Source organism: Vicia villosa, linkage group LG2 (genome assembly GCF_029867415.1).
Source record: "Vicia villosa cultivar HV-30 ecotype Madison, WI linkage group LG2, Vvil1.0, whole genome shotgun sequence".
Taxonomy (NCBI): Eukaryota; Viridiplantae; Streptophyta; class Magnoliopsida; order Fabales; family Fabaceae; genus Vicia; species Vicia villosa.
In genome coordinates, this window is record NC_081181.1 from 140,750,630 (window position 1) to 140,768,567 (window position 17,938).

Consider the following 17,938-nt stretch of genomic DNA (forward strand, 5'->3'; position numbering starts at 1 on the left):
AATCATAAACCATCAACTTACATCCATTTAACTCAAGTATCATTTATCAATTGAGTTACTCCACCACCCATAAATCATTTTTTACAATATTTGATAATTTGCTCACTTGAAAATACTTTATTGGTCATAGTTATAAAAGAAAATGAATAAAAGTAAATAAATATAATAACAAAGAAAATAGTAATTAATAATGTTTTAAAACTAAAAATAAAATTCATTTTGAAACAATCTTTTTGCAAAAATGACACAAAAGGAAACATATGGAGTGCTCCATAAGATTAGCTTGATAAAATTGTCATAAGAATATTAATTAAAGAAGACTTTATATATATATATATATATATATATATATATATATATATATATATATATATATATATATATATATATATATATATATATATATATATATATATATATATATATATATACTCCCTCCGTTCCTTTTTAAGTGTCGTTTTAGAAGAATTTTTTTGTTCCTATTTAAGTGTCATTTTATAATTTAATGTTATAATTTGTCATTTATACCCTTCTTTTTTCAATAACTCCACCTCAAATTTTTCAATTAGTTATTGGAAAAAGAGAGTATATGATTGAATTTATTTAGAAAGAGAAAAATAAATAAGGGTATAATGGAAAAAGTAACTCTAATAATCCACTATCTTTGTGGAAGAGCTTTTTGTTAAAACGACACTTAAAAAGGAACGGAGGGAGTATATATATATATATATATATATATATATATATATATATATAGGGGACGACTCAGGTGAGAACACTTGGTTATTATGAGAAATGAGAACAATGAATCACGACCATTAAATTTTGATTTTGTTGATTTTAATGGACTGGATTGGTTTCTCTTTCTAGAATCCTTAATATTTATTTTAAATCAACATAGAAAGAGAAATCAATCCAGTCCATTAAAATCAACAAAATCAAAATTTAATGGTCGTGATTCATTGTTCTCATTTCTCATAATAATCAAGTGTTCTCACCTGAGTCGTCCCCTATATATATATATATATATATATATATATATATATATATATATATATATATAGGGGACGACTCAGGTGAGAACACTTGATTATTATGAGAAATGAGAACAATGAATCACGACCATTAAATTTTGATTTTGTTGATTTTAATGGACTAGATTGGTTTCTCTTTCTATGATCCTTAGTATTTATTTTAAATCAACATAGAAAGAGAAACCAATCTAGTCCATTAAAATCAACAAAATCAAAATTTAATGGTCGTGATTCATTGTTCTTATTTCTCATAATAACCAAGTGTTCTCACTTGAGTCGTCCCCTATATATATATATATATATATATATATATATATATATATATATATATATATATATATATATATATATATATATATATATATATATATATATATATATATATATATATATATATATATATATATATATATAAAGTATTGGTTTACATTGTAAACTAAATTCTCCTTACGCCATATATGTATATATTTATTGGTTTACATTGTAAACTAAATTATATTAAAATTTTTTTTGTTTTTAAATATTTATTTTTATATACATAAAAAAATCTTTTGACTGAATTTAAGATACACTTTTTCTTTTGACTGAAATTAATAACCTTGTCTCTATGAATCTTCGAGTTCAAAGTATGTCAAATTGTTAAACTTGAATAGCATTTGATTTGAAGAAAGAAAATAAAAAATCTGTCAGCAATAGCATAATCAAATGAAAGACAAAACGTATAGACCAAATTGGAGGTGGAGAACCAAGAAGTTCGAATTACTTTCTGTTTTCCTCTTAAGCATCTTCTTCTTTCTTGCTGGATTCTCTGGTTCCAGATTCTTCCATCACTCTCAGGTTTTCTTTTTCTTTTGATTTGTTATTTGTTGAACTGAAAATTGTTTCTAGCAATTAATCACTGAATTTTTCAGGAAAATGAATATGGCCTGAGAGCGAGATTGCATGAGGGAGAGTCTGGTGATAATTTCATTACTTCAATTCCTTTTCAGGTGCGTGAATTCTTTCTTCATGCGTTCATAATTTTCATAATTCTAAATCGCAATTTTCATATGATGTGGGAACAGTCACAATACACATTGCTACAATCGCAATAACCACAATTGCAATATTCAGAACCCTCTCCGCAATAGAAATTTCAAACCATTATCATTATTAAGCATTCCTAATTATCATGTATGGCAAATGTAACTTCGATTTGTGTTGTTCAGATTTTGAGTTGGAACCCTCGCATTATATATTTTCCCAATTTTGCAACTGTGAAACAATGTGAAAGCATAATTGATATGGCAAGGGTAGAGCTTACACCATCAACAGGGGAGAGTATACGTGATATCCGAAGAACAAGGTACAATTCATATTCTTTTTCTATAGAAAAATTAATTATTAGACTAGTAAAAAAATTATTATAAATTATCAAAACATATAAATGTAATTATTAGAAATCATTATAATGTCGTGCCATTTATTGTTCTCTCGAGAGGGTCTCGTGCTAGAGTTTTGAAGCGAGTTTTGGGTGTAGGTGTTGTTGTTTTGACTTGTCCTTTTGTAGTGTTGGTTGTAGTGTGTTGTTTTTATTTTCATTGTTTTTGTTTCCTTTTAGTTTTTTCTAATAGCAAAACTATATATATAAATAAATAAAATTTCTTTACCCACCTCCTTATGGGGTCACCCCCAGCGAAAACCTTATTTTACCCTTGCTTCGGAAATGCATTTCCGAAGTATTTTTTTTTTTTTAAAAAATTTCAGACTTCGGAAGTGCATCTCCGAAAACACCAAATAGGGGGTGTTTTCGGAGATGCACTTCCAAAAATACCTTTTTTCAGATTTTGGGGGGTTTCGGAAATGCACTTCCGAATTATGCAGAAACTGTGTTTTTTTTGTATGTTTTTGGAAACTCTCTCGTATTTTTAATTAAAGGAAGACGACAAATAAAATAAGCGACATATAAACAGAAAATACTAATATGATAAAAATAGTAATATATACAAGCCGATCCGATCCAAATCCAAATAATAATAGTGTGCGAAAGATACAATCCGAAAACAAAAAAATAAACCCGACCACTACTGGGTATGCCTAACCCTCTCTCCCTGGGACCTCCTCTGCCGCCTATATGCCGCCGCACGGCCCGCATCAGTGATGATCATCTCCATCACGGCGACTGCCTCTGGACCGCCCTGATGAACGACACCTCGATCCAACGCGTCCCGCCCAAGCATCTCTATCCGCTGGCAGATCGGCAGGAGATCAATGGCGTGGTCATCCTCGGCCTGCTGGTTCTCCAGGATCTCCTCGTGTGCTGGCCTAAGAGCGCCGGGAGCGTCGGGTGTCAGCAGAGGATGTGACACCCGATAGAACCATGTGACGTATCCCTCCACACTGTGCCAGTCCTGGGTGACCCGAATGCGACGATACTCCTCCGGTACCACATGATGCTCCCAATCCTCAAATATGGCAGTGAGCTGCACTCGGGTCACTGTGTCGGGAGCAGCCTCAAAAGGTGACCTGGGTATCATCTGCACAAATCCGAACTGCCGCATGCACCGCTCAGGGAGATACCGGACCATGATGCTGGTCCCGCATGCCAACCAGCCAGAATATAAAGATATGCCGTCAAAGGGGACAACCTAAGTGTAGTCGCTGAATGGCCTCCAGGTGACGTCATCGTGCATCGTGCGGTCCAGGTACCCACGGTATGGTCCCACGACATTCTTCCCCCTCTGGAGAACGTATCTGGCGGCCCTGGGCATGGCGTCAACGTACTCAGGATCAATGTGAAAGTCGTGGATCCGGGAGAAGTAAGAGATGATCCAGCTCTGAAACACAAACACGATAATGTAACGTACCGTAAGTAAATACGAAACATAAATAAATACGAAACATAAATAAATACGAAACATAAGTAAATACGAAACACAAATACGAAACATAAATAAATACGAAACAATTAAAATGAAACGTACCGTGAGTAGTGTGCAGGATCCGGTCAACTGCCTCGTCCTCCAGTTGGAGGCCTCATTCAGCTTCTGGTATAGGTATGCCAGAGTAGTTGTCCCTCAGTTCCACTGGTGAACGGTGGTCAAGTCCATGAAGTAGCGGAGGTAGGTCACGTCGACGTACCTCGCACTCTTTTCCACAAAGATCGCAGCGCCTACCACATGCATGTACCAGCACCGGAGAGCGCAACCACGGTGATAATGTGTAAATAGGTCGTCACCCGCATCCTCGGCTTCGGCCGCCGCCACCAGGTGGTGCTCGAAATAGCGGCTCATTGTGCTGAACCGGATATGAGGCCCAGATGTCGCGATGCACTCATAGTCAGCAACTTCGGGCTCCATACCCAAATAGAGCGTCATCCACTGACTGGCTTCGACCCTCTAGATCCGGGAGTGGGTCAACAGCGCCCCCCTGATCGGCAGGTGGAGAAGACACTGCACATCATGCAAGGTGATCGTCATCTCCCCAACCGGTAAGTGGAAAGAAGATGTCTCCTTGTGCCACCGCTCCACAAAGGCCCCTTCATGCCGTGGCTGATGGTGGAATACCCCGTCATGTAGAGCCCACTAAGCCCTGAAGCTCTCACCGCGTCGTTAAACCACTCGGCAGTCGGTTTAAACAGACTGAAAACCTTCCGGGCGTGGTTCACCATTTTCAACGGCTCTCTCTCCTGTTACAAAAAACAAATAAAAAAGTATGTTAAATAGACCGTTAAGAAAATATTGAATAAACGTCTAAATTATAAACGGTTAAATAATGTAGTCGGGAAAATTATAAAAAATACCTCTCCCTCCCAGATACGCCGAGCGACGTGCTCGCGGTAGGTAAGCAGCACAGAAGTTTCACTGGGCCCTCCCGGGTAGCCCTCCTCCTGCTCATCCTCCTCCCCGAGTGGAGGGTCAACATCCGGTACCTCCTCCGCCTCGTGGTATGACACTGCCACCTCCTCCTCCTCCTCTCGCTGGCGAGAAGAAGATACCCGAGCCAGACGACTCCTCGATCCAGATGTAGAGGTACCCTCGTCCATCTCCACGGGAACTCGCACACGTCGTCCCCGGCCCTGCCCCCGTCCCTGTGTCGACGCCAGCTGCGCCGCCGCCCGCTCGCGTCTAGCCGGCGCAGTCTGGGTCTCTCTATCCTGTCTGATGCGTGCTTGGTTGCCTGACATGTTCCTGAAAACAATTGAAATCGATTAATATGCGAGACAACATAAAGAACTAAAAAAAATTGCACTTCTGATACAATTCATAAGTTCATTTCCGAAACTGGGAATGAAGGTATTTTCGGAAAAGAACTTCCGAAACACCCCTGCGAGGAAGTTTTCTGCAACTTCCATGGAAGACCCCCAAAACAAATTTTAAAATTATATTTACACATGCTAAACAACCTAAATATCAGTACCAACCTAACCTAATACATTTTTTGCTATTTGTAAACACCCTAATATGAATTTTAATCATAGATCTAAAACTCAAAATGCTTACCGATTGATGAGATTGGATGGCTTTTGAATGTAGTATAGGAAGCTTATTGGATCCTTTGATGTAGCCTTGGAAGTGTTTGCACAAAATTTCTCTGGGGTTGTGTTTGATGTTGAATTAGGGTAAATGAATGGGGGAGGGGGGCTGTTTTGCTTAATCTGCAAAACGTGCAATATTTCGGAAATGAACTTCCAAAATGGTGTTTTCGAAAATGCATTTCCGAAATAAGTCAAATTTAAAAATAAAAAAAGGCGCTTTCGGGGTTGCATATCCAAAAACACCTTTTTCTTGCATTTCAGAAATGCATTTCCGAAGTCAGAGGTATATGTGGTTTTTCACCAGAGGTGACCTGGAAGGTTGGGAGGTGGGCAAAGAATTTTCCATAAATAAAAGCGAGAGTTTACAAAGGTAAAAAAGGAGCAAAGAGCACCAACGGTGACCAAGAGTAACAAACGCATCCAAAGTCAAAGTTGAAATTGTTGGGTGTAAGTGTGAGTAATTCAAGTTCTACATTGTTTATAAATGAGTAAAATACTGGATTTATAAGAGAGATGATCCATTTACCTTAAGGTTTTTGGGTTGAGATGTGGTGACTCACTCTCTTGTGGTCCTGGAGCATTGGTCCTGTTGGTGCTCCCGACTCTCTCAGACTCTCCAACAGAAACAACGAGCATAAGAATAAAGCAAAACTGCTAATCAAACTGCTAATCAAAGAAAGGAAAAACAAGCCAACCAGATCAATGATCTGATATACCTTGAAATCTCAAACAAAACAAATCTCGAGAGCTAGCTAAAAGAAGGTAAACAAGACCCCTTACATAAAACACAATGAGGGAAGTTGGCCATCAGCACAACCCAAAATTTCAAGCCATTTAGTGAAACTCGCTCCTAGTTTGACAGAGAAACGAAAAAACTTAAAGTGTGGGCGTAAACCCCCTTTCACGCAAAGCTAATAACTTTAGACATCGAGTGATTATAACCGTCAATTTTTTTCGACAAAAAGTACTCTATTATGCATTTTCCAGTAGTTCATAGCACCAAATGCCAGACTGAAATAAGACCTAAGGAATACTCTTTTTCTTCAAATGTGTCACGACGACTACCTCAAATTCAGAGAAGGGCAGCTGGAGTCCTATTCTTGTAAACAAATATTCATATAATGGAACCACACAGTCATCAAAAGAGTTGCATATCATCTTATCCTCCGACACTTAAAAGACTAACCACACCAAAGGATCGCCAACCACAATGGTGATCACATTTATAAAAACCTTGATACTCAATAACGAGGAAATATTTGTTACTTTTACATCTACCCAATCATACTCTGATGCAATCGGACAACGTCAAAGATTCAAATGTTTCAGTACCTCAGCACCGCTAGGTTTGTGACCTTCGGTCCTCAGATAAACCTAATGAAACCTTTGGCAAGCTCTTTTCTTTGTAAGTTATCTATCGTCTCCTCCTCTGACAAGACACGAGGGGGTAGTAGGACCTCGATACTATTTATTCTCCCGCCAACATTTGATATAAGGGCATCTAGCTACCCAATAGAGGAAGTTTCTCTCTTTGATGAATCCCAAGATATCCTCATTGAACCAGAATCATCAAATATGAATATGATTTTCGGTCCTACTTTATCACTACTCAAGGAGGGATGAAGAGATCCAAGAGATGACCCTGAAGAAGTTTCCACTTGAGGACCACTCTCTAAATCGAGAGTGCGATCACTCATCCTAAATAAAAAGCAGGAAATGTTGAAGGTAAAGTTTGAGTTACCATAGTACCTAGTAAGAGGAGATTGATGATGCGGGAGAAATAAAAAAGGCAAAGGCTTTAAGAAAATATTTGAAACATTCCTAATGGCATTCTTAGGAAATATGAACGAGAAGGTTTCTCTAGAAATGTAAATAAAAGCTTGAAAGATGAAAGGTTGCGAAAACTTTCAAATATTCTAATCACCCTAATTATAAGCAATGACAACCGAAGGATCAATCACAACCACGAACAGGGATCACAAGATCACTGGCTAGAACTCCTCTCATGGAAACGCGCCAAAACTCAAATGCACTTAAGTATTCTATGAACGGCGTCACATCCTAGATAGTCACGTCATCGCACGTGTCAAGAAGTGTGATGAAGTGCCTCAATGATAAAACCACATTAAATGTGGATGTTTCTCATTACTATATCAAAAAACTGACCCCAAGCTATTCAACTTTAATTCACGTCGGACTACGACACAAAGTCTGGTGAATGATATTCAAGGCATACTCGACTCAACACTCGGCCAAGCCTAAGAGGGCAACTTCTCTGGACCGGCCAAAGGCCCAATTTACCAAGGCCCAATATGTGTTAAACTCACTTCACTAGATCCAAAATATAAAAAAAACATTTGACGCGCGAAAGGAAGGTACATAATCTTTGATCTTTAATTTCACTATACTCATCTTGAATCTTGAACTGACTTGGAAGTTGGAGTGATAATCATGCAGGTCCATCTCGTACCACTGTAAATGAAATCGGAGTCACCGTTCAAGATCATCATCGTTAACTAACTCTTTTCATTTTTTATTCATTCGTTGAACTAAATCATCCATTTCTGGTTCCCAAACAAAACAAATCCTAAAGAGAAAAATTACATAGCAATCAACCTAAGAGTAGAGACTTCAATACAATCAGCTAACAAAAGAAGATAAATTTGAACAAGAATTGGCTCATAAAAATATCAAATTAGGATCTAAATCACACTCCATGTTGGCAAGTGCATATATGTACAAGTGTTTAACTCACGATAAATATGAAAAATGTCCACCTTCTAATTCAGTTTAAGCAACTGATGAATTTGTTATATCAATCACATTCCAATTATACTACCTGTTCAAAATAAATAAAATAAATTTAATTGAACAACCACTTTAGAATCTATATGAAGATCAATACCTCCGAAATCCAAATTTTTTGGCTAATCTTAATCCTTCTAGCACATCCCAAAGTTCAACAATATACACACTACAAAAACCCAAATTTCTTGTGAAACATCCAACTCACTAACCTATACATCCTCTTAAAAGACCACCACATCCAGCTATCAAATTATTCTTACTAACTTTGTCGGTGTTAATCACATCCAACCTGAAAGAAGACCATCTTTTATATATATATATATATATATATATATATATATATATATATATATATATATATATATATATATATATATATATATATATATATATATATATATATATATATATATATATATATATATATATATATATATATATATATATATATATATATATATATATATATATATAAAATCATGAATAATAGTCTCTTATAATCCCATATTTTACATGGTTTTGTAAGAAAGTTAGATGGTTAATTGTGTGATTTTATCATAATTTGGAGGTTTTGTAACAAAGTTAGATTGTTAACTGGGTTATTTAATCTTAATTTGGAGAAACAGTCAGCAACATGACTCACAAAAATATAAAATCAAAAGAAATAAGCTATTGTTAGAATGACTTACGATAATCAACTTATATTAAATCATACCAGGAACTTACATGTTGATCATTTTCAAACAGTTCTGCCATGGTTATTAGTGCTTCTAAGGATAAAACGGGTGTTTTAGATATCATTGAGGAGAAAATTGCAAGAGCTACAAAAATTCCCAAGACTCATGGAGAGGTAACATTTCTATTATGGCCCTTGCCACTCGCTATGTAAGAAAGGAATAATTAAAAATGTAAGAAAGGAATAATTAAAAAGCTTATCAATGTCTTCAATATTTAGCTTCGGTGATTTACTTTTTGAACTTAGGATGATTTATAAATCATCTGAGAAATCAGTGTTTGTGTTTCAGATGTTTCGTATCCTTCGATATGAGGTTGGACAAAAATATGATTCTCACTATGACGCAATCGATCCAGCTGAATTCGATCCAGCTGAACATGACTATCAAGAAAGCCATCGGGTATGTGAGAACAACATGCGTACATTTTTTTTTGTTTTCATCACTAATATCTGATTTATTGAACTGTCTACTCTAATCTGGTTCGATGGTCAATTCTGACATCAAATAATTTCAACTACTTCCCAATCGCAGTTAGGGGAGATTGAAATATGATTTTCCCTACCAAATCCAATATCAATGACCACTTTACAATTATTCTATAGTTCAAAATTTATGATTATTAATGCTTACTTTAAAGTTGATTGTCTATCATCTAACTTCAGTAGAAGATATCGTACTTAAAATGTAATACTATAAGAGTCAATATGGGTTAGACAGAGAGATGTCTAAATAAGTACTTTTTTTATAAACCACTAACATTTGAGATCGTTGCGATGTGAATTAATTATATTTTGTATTTTAATAATTAAAAATAGTGATAACAATATCGATATTAACATCTGTCAAAACCGTTTTGTCGTGACCGTTTCACCATCACAGGTCATTTTTTAAAACGCCGCTTGTACTTGTGCAAAAAATTTTAAAAAGTTAAGAAAAAAACTATCTTTTGTGCCGTTTTTAAACAACTTCGATAAGAGTCCATTTGATAATCACTAATTTTCATGCACCTTCAATGCAATTAGAAACTTATCAACATGTCTAACCAAGTGTATTTTTTACACCATCTTTTTTTTTTTGTTATGATGCAGGTAGCTTCATTTGTGTTGTATTTAACGGATGTCCAAGAAGGTGGGGAGACCAATTTTCCATTTGAGGTAAAACCCAGTTCGTCATTACATTTTGATTCACTTAATATTTCCCATTTTCTTTGTTTTTGGAACAAAATATTTTTTACTTTCTGGTCATGCACTTTAGTAATTCATGCATTGTTATTGTGTAGAATGGGTCAAACATGGACGTTAGCTATCATAATAAGGATTGTATTGGTTTGAAAATCAAACCACGGAAGGGAGATGGACTTCTATTTTATTCGTTTTTCCCTAACGGTACATTTGATCGGGTTAGTATTTCATCCTCGGTCATGTTTAATTATAATCATTTTTTACTTCTAGTAACATAAAAGTAATGAAGAATATTTTACTATTCACGAAGATGTAGGGCTTCAAACTTTTTAGATTCAATAATTACTGGTTATTCCATTGTGGTATTTATGAAAAAAGTGGAAGGAATTTGGAAGGATATTGTCGGTTGGTTGGGTCTGTTTCATTTTAAAAATGCGGGGTTTAAAGAAAGTTTTCTTTTGTGGTGTTCTTCGTGTCGAGATTTGAAAATCAAAAGAGGTAAGGAGTGAAGTGCTTGGCTAGCCGTTCTTTGGTCTTTAAGGATTTGTAGGAATGACATTATTTTCAAGGAAGTTGAGTGGAATGCTAGAGATGTCACTTGGAGTTGCAAAGCTTTGATTTGGAGATGGTCTTATACAGGGAAAATTACCCAATCCAATTACAATTTCTATGATTTTAGCAAAAACCCTTTGCTATACTTATCTTAGAATCTATTTGGTGTAATTTTCCTTTTTTGTAGCTTGTGCTTCGGCCATCTTTTGTAATCGTGTTTTGAACTTTTGTTCTTCTTCAATACAACTTGATTATAAAAAAAAAAAACTAGTGAATTCTTTCTGGAGTGGTACAAAGATGGTAGGAAAGTTTTTGCCTTAATGGAGAAGTTAAAAGCCCGCAAAATGGTCTTCAAATCTTGGAATAAAGAGGTTTTTGGAAATCTTGACTCTCAGTAGATAATTTCATAGATGAGGTGAGTACGGTGGAATCTTTGACAGACGTAGGCCCTTATTGATGAGGTGATTGATTCTAGATCCAGGGCATTTTCGGACTTGTGGTCCTTGCTTAGGTTTAAAAACTCCCAAGTGTTCCAAAGATCTAGGGCTAAATGGCTTAAGGAGGGTGACACTTATTCTAGTTTTTTTCATGCATCTATTAAGAATAGAAGCGGAAGAAATGTTATCTTATCTCTAAAGGTTGGTGAGGAATGGATTGAAGGGTTGTCGAATATTATACGAGAGGTAGTCGAACTTCTCACTAAGATTTTTAAAGAACCAAATGTTGATAGAACTTGTTTGAATGGTGTATTTTTCCGCTCCCTTTAGAATGACGATAACATTTATTTATCGGCTCCCTTTACTCTCCAAGTGATAGATTGTGATGTGGCCTAGTGTGATGGTAACAAAAGCTCAGGTCCGGATTGTTTTAATTTATCTTTCCTGAAAAAATTCTAGAACCTACTTAGAGTTTACCCAGGGATTATGCTAGAGCAAATACATCGTTTTGCATATCTACCTCGTAGTTTTGGATGATACTTTATAACTTTGATCCCTATGGTTACCCCCATCTCATTTAGGAGAACTTAGACCTATTTCTTTGGTGGGATCCTTATACAAACTTGTGACTAAAGTGTTGGCCATTAGACTTGGGACTGTTATGGATAAGCTCATACCCCCTAATTAATCGGCTTTTCTTAAGGGGAGATTGTTGGTTGATGGAGTGGTTGCTATCAGTGAAGTGGTCAACTTTGCCAAGAGATCTAAGAGATCCTTATTCTTAAAGTGGATTTTGAGAAGGTGTATGACTCAATTTGTTGGAAGTTCTTGGATTATATGCTTATCAGATTTGGGTTTTGTGAGAAATGGAGACCTTGGATGAGAGCTTGTGTTTTTGCTAGTAATCTTGTAGTGCTAATAAATAGGTGTTCTACTCAAGAGATCATCATCAAAAAAGGTTTGAATTAAGGGTATCCTTTAGCTCATTTCCTTTTCCTTCTAGTGGCTCAGGAGCTCAGTGGTCTACTCATTAGGGCTGAAGAAATACGTCTTTACTCATGGTTCAAGATTGGTACATCTGGGTAGGTGGTGTCTCACCTTCAATATGTTGATGATACTCTCCTAGTAGTTAACCTTACTTTGGAGAATATATGGAGTGTTAAGGCTATTTTTATAGGCTTGAAACCACTTGGAATCCTTTAGTTAACTTGATGGAAAATAAACTTTATTCTTGGAAGCATAGATATGTCAGTTTAGGAGCAGTTCTTCTTAATTGTGTGCTTAGTGATATCCTCATCTTCTTCTTGTATTTTTTGAAGATGTTTGTATAAATTTGTAAGAACTTGGTCAAGTTTCAAAGAATGTTTCTTTAACGGGTGTGAGTCGTGATTAAAAGATATCATGGATTAAATGGAAAGATGTTTGTAAGCCTAAGATTATTATGGGGGTTAGGAGTGAAGGAACTATGGTTGGTTAACCTTTCCCTATTGGCAAAGTGGATACGGAGGTTACTCATTGGGGATTCATGTCTTTTGAAGGAATATTCTTGAAGCTAGATATGGAGCTACCTGAGTTTCTTCTCTTTGTGCGGGGAGGATTGAGGGTTTCATCTCTTGTTCTTCCTGGTGGAAAAGGACTAAATAGGAAGATAACTCATATTGGTTTGTTGATGATGTCATTAGGAAAATTTGGTGGGTACTCAAACTTCCTTTTGTAAGGACCCTTGGTTAGGGACTATCCCCTTAAAGACTAAGTTCCCTAGCTTGTTTTCTAATTCTCTTCAGTTTGATGGATTGGTGGGAGATATTAGCTTGGTGATGAATAGGTTTTGACTTGGGATCTTCGGTGGCAGAGAACTTTCTTTTTTAGAGAGCTTCCTATTTACTATATTTGTTTCGAGATGTCACTATCTCCCAATATAGATATAAGTGGAATTTAAACCATGCTGGAGAATGTACTTTCTCAGTAGCCTTCGCATCCCTAGCTCATTGTGTTAGATCGATCTCTTCTTTGGCTCCTTTTTTGAAAGAGTGTACGATCCTCTCTCTTATCTGGGGTAGTTAGGTCCCTTCTAAGATCTTGGTATTTTCTTGTCAACTTTTGCAACATAGGATTCCATCTAGAGTGAACCTATCTAAGATATGGGTGATTTTAGACCCTACTAAGATCTCTTATCCCTTATGTATGTTATTGTTTGAGACGGCTTCTCACCTTTTTGATACTTGTGACCTAGCTTTGTTTGTGTGGTATATATTTTTTAAGTAGTTGGTGGAAAGTAGTTAATCCTAATGACCCTAAGGTGCTTTTTTTGTCCTTTATTTCTCCAGGGGACAAGCTTAATTATATGAGTGGTTACTTTTTGATTTGGTACGCTATAGTCTGGTCCATTTGGAAAGTCTGAAATTATATAATCTTTTTTGAGATCTAACTTGTTATCACTGGAGGTGTATTTTTAGTAGTCCGGGTCCTTCTCTACGAGGACCCCTTGGTCGGTTGAGTTTCTAGTTTGGTTGTTGTTCGTTGTACTATTGTTTTTCTACTTTTTTATCTTTTTTGTTTCTTATCACTTCTTGTGCTTCGTGAATATATTTATTGTACATTGGTGATTTTTCACCCCCTTTTTACATATTATTATTTTTCATTTGAAAATACATTCATAAAGTTATTGAAAAGATCATTGCATGTACATACACATTCAGCAGAAGGTGTCTCATTCTGAGTAATATTCAAGTTTGAAAGAGTATACAAAGTACAGGAATTTTACCTGGTTAGAGTTATAGTATACAACAATTAAAATAATAGATTGGACAAACTCTTTTGGTTGCTAGGAAAATGTTTGGACGACCACCCCCATTAAGATAAATGCAAAGGCTTTTTCCTTCAAGGAAGAAGGCTTTCTTAAGGTTGTTGTGCATTGTGGTACTTTTCTTGAAGTTGAGAGTAGCATACGTTCTCCTGAAGAAGAACCCATGTGTGTCGACATCATGTCCCTTTCCCTATAGGTCTGAGCCTGGTAATAGGTTTGAGTATGTGCTTCAGGGCTCGCTAGAATTTGGAAGAGTTTGACAACATCTAAAGTTGTAATGTTCCCTTAGCACATGTTTAAATAGGTTGTCAATTAGGCAAAATCTTCTGAGACATTAAATTTTGTCGAGTAATAGTGATGTAAGGTGTGTTGTGTGTGTTGGGCTGGTGGAGTCGGCTCACCGTCTCTTTGTGTTGTATGAGGTTGCTTCAGATATCAGATATAAGATTTTTAGATGGGTGGGGCATTGTGCCTTTGTTGTAGTCGATTTTACCTAAAACACTTTCAATTTGAAGGACAAATCAAAGAAGGTCGAAGCATATAATTCCAAGAATGAGGTGCCTAAAACTAAGCCTCTTGATAAGATAAAAATACAATTGCCGCAAGGGAATTAAAAAATCTCTTGATAAGATTCACAATGGTTCAAGTTAAGAACCATGAATTCTCTATCTCACACGTAAGTATGAAACTTAAACTTTTAGTATGATAAAAATATAGTTACAAAAATGTGTAAAATCATATTTATATGTGTGCAAAAGATGAATGCTAAATACACCCCTATATTACTAAAACTAACCTATAAGATCAAATTACATAATGAATTTCTAAAACAAATAAATTGTATCAACTAACAAAGTAGCCATCTTAAAGATATAAAAGCTAATTTCTTATAATTTTATTAAACTTAAATTAAGACTTCTAATTATAAGCAACCAATACTTGAAATGATTGATCTTCATTTAGCTCTCCACAATACAATACAAGTCTAAAAGTCTATCCACCCTATTTTAAAGAGAAAAAAAATCGGAAATGCATTTCTGATAAATTAGTGCGGAAAAATTGGAATTTCTGCCACCTCACTATTTACCTACAATCCGGAAGTGTATATCCGGGAAACTCAAAAGTCATAATGCTTAAAACAGTAACCAACACGATCACTTATTTTATAAACTTCTCATAAACTTCTCCAAAAACCCTTCTATTCTCAATCAAGTTTTTCACTCCAAAGATTCATGCTTGTGGTTCATCATATCAAAAGGAGCTCAAGAAAGTGAAATTTAAGGTAAACTTTATTCATTTAAATCCTCGTTGTTCACATTAATCTGGTTTTTAGCATGGAATGTTATAATAAATGCATCTACAAAAGATCTATATGCTGATGCAGTTATACATTTCAAGAAGGTGTGCGAGACATATCCCGCTTGGAATATGTTGAAAAAATAATTTTGAACCAGGTAAAGGAGAAAATTGTTTATGCTTGGACCGACCAAGTTATGCACCTTGGAAATACAACAACAAACTAAGTCGAGTCGGCTCATGTTTATCTGAAGAATTGGTTGGGAAATAGCACGGGTGATTTGGGTGTGAGTTGGGATTTTGTGAACCAAATGATATAAAACCAGCATAATGAGATACAAACATCATTTGGTTGTAGTATCACGGTTTTAGAACACATGTTCAAAGACAACACTCGATATTCTCAGTTGGTGGGAAACATATCTCGAGCAGCTTTGAATTATATTTTTTACGAAGCCAAACGAGCCTCAAATTACGGCTCCTAAAGCTCAAAGTGTGGTTGCACACTTGTGAAAACATGTGGTCCATAATATCCTTCAACTATTATATATAACCTCATTCTTCATATTGTTTCATACCAAAATATTAAAAATCAGAATAAGCATCAATCAGCATGTTGGAAATGTCCACTTTACCGATAATACACCATCACGAGAAACAAACATTCTTTAAATCTTTGCGATAGACAAATCCTTTTATTCTTGAACTGCCACTACAATGTAATCAAATTTTGAGGAGGGGGTTATTATCCATTTTTTTCACAATGGTTTGATCATAAAAAGCTTCACCATAGCTCATTATCTAATTATGATCGCCGTGATCTCAATTCTCCATGTCAAGAACAAAGTGTTTCTCACTACAACAATCTTCAAGATTTTCCAAATAACTTGTCATTATTTTTTTGAATGGACACAAAATCTTGAACACTTTAGAACTCAATAGATTGTGGCTATAGATACAACGTATTAGAATTTAGAACTATCCAAACACATAAAACATAAAGAGAAAGATAGAAAAGGGAAGTAATTTGTGTGCATTGCAATTCATATTCACATTGTCGATAATTGTGTATATTCACTATTGAACCAATGACGATTGTTTATACATCACTAGTTGAGCTTACAACCACTAACTAGACCCAACAACCTAACCAACTTAATTAGTTATTTGTGTCACAACAAACTTAACCAATACCTTGCAATAACATACTTTGCTCACCAATTTTACACTAGAAAGGTGGGTGGAAGGATTATCTCTTACACATGTTTGCACACAAAAATGAAAACTTACCCCTGTTGTGAATCTCAGTATATGCGTACATCAGTAACTATTGAATGTAAATTCTATTTGAGACAAACAATACTTAATATTTAGGTATTCTAAATTTTAAAAATAATGTATTGCTTAGATATGCAGATTATTTGACTTTTTTTTTATAAATTTGGCAGATATCACTTCATGGGAGTTGCCCCGTAATTAAAGGGGAGAAGTGGATAGCTACAAAGGGGATAAGGAATCAATTATATTATGAGAACTCCTGATTAGATGGTGGTACCTGCAATTGGGATTCAAAGTCTTATACAAAGAGTAGTATTTGTTATTTCTAAAGTCAGAGAAGTAATCAATCAGGTATAAAATCCGATTAGATACTAGAATTAAAAAGCAAAATAATACATTATGCAATTACTTCATAATGTGCTGGTAAATTTAGAATTTTCTTTTAGAAGTAAATTCTTTAGTACCAATCACCTATAAGGTGGCAAGGGTGTCTTGTTGTTCACTCATAAAACACATGCATTGTATTGTTGTTATCTATTAAATATCCTATATTATAATTAAATTATGACGAGGGTTATATTTACTACAAGAGTAAGTTATCAACATTTACTCAGTTAATCCCCATCTTGACCATTAATTTTTCTCGATCTAATGGTTAAAATTAATGAGTATTGATTTTCTCTCTCCATATTTAATTACTCATTAATTTTAACCATTAGATTGAAAAAAATTAATGGTTAAGATGTGGAATAAGTGTTGATAACTTACTCTTTGAGTAAATATAACCCTCCTCTTATATCATATATACATAATAAAAAATAATTACTTATTATATTATATAATCTAAAAATAATATTGAAAAGGGAATATTATTTTAGAAATTTAATTTAAAATTATTTATTAAAAATATTTATTTTTATTTGTATGGAAACAATAGTAATTTTTTATGACCAAATGAAAAAAAGATAAGATATTAAAATTAAAATTACACACAATTTTTTAAAAATAGATAATGGATCAACTCCAAAATAATGTGAATGCTAAGTTGTTGTCTAGGAGCAATGTGTTGTATGGTTCGAGTATAATGTCAAAAGAGCAGGGGTCGTTGCATCGCCGCCTGAATATAGTGAAAAATAAGCAAGGGTTCCTACATTTTCGTGAACGGTTATGGATAAAGAAGTTAGTTCATGAGAGTAGGATTCGTTTTCATCAAGGAATATAGGCATACTTACTTTAAAATCTAGACAAATAATGAACATTATGGTTAGGAGGAAGATCATTTTTATGTGCCTA

General features: G+C 35.0%; 1 protein-coding gene across 1 annotated transcript; it reads left to right on the top strand.

The window, feature by feature from the left end:
• The first annotated feature begins 1,695 nt into the window (after positions 1-1,695).
• On the top strand, positions 1,696-17,205 carry LOC131646922 (probable prolyl 4-hydroxylase 9). The gene is made up of 8 exons (XM_058916849.1): positions 1,696-1,871; positions 1,946-2,023; positions 2,243-2,379; positions 9,106-9,208; positions 9,384-9,494; positions 10,184-10,249; positions 10,375-10,494; positions 16,816-17,205. The coding sequence occupies exons 1-8, from the start codon at positions 1,740-1,742 to the stop codon at positions 16,906-16,908; spliced, it is 840 nt and encodes a 279-aa protein (XP_058772832.1). The 5' UTR covers positions 1,696-1,739; the 3' UTR covers positions 16,909-17,205.
• The last annotated feature ends 733 nt before the right edge of the window (positions 17,206-17,938 follow it).

What these genes read in the sequence shown, in the direction of transcription:
- LOC131646922 (XM_058916849.1), top strand. Translation starts at nt 1,740, where the DNA reads ATGAAAGACAAAACGTATAGACCAAATTGGAGGTGGAGAACCAAGAAG. An exon ending in CGTGATATCCGAAGAACAAG is followed by an intron (nt 2,380 to 9,105) that starts GTACAATTCATA and finishes ATTTTCAAACAG; the next exon opens with TTCTGCCATGGTTATTAGTG. An exon ending in CTAACGGTACATTTGATCGG is followed by an intron (nt 10,495 to 16,815) that starts GTTAGTATTTCA and finishes TAAATTTGGCAG; the next exon opens with ATATCACTTCATGGGAGTTG.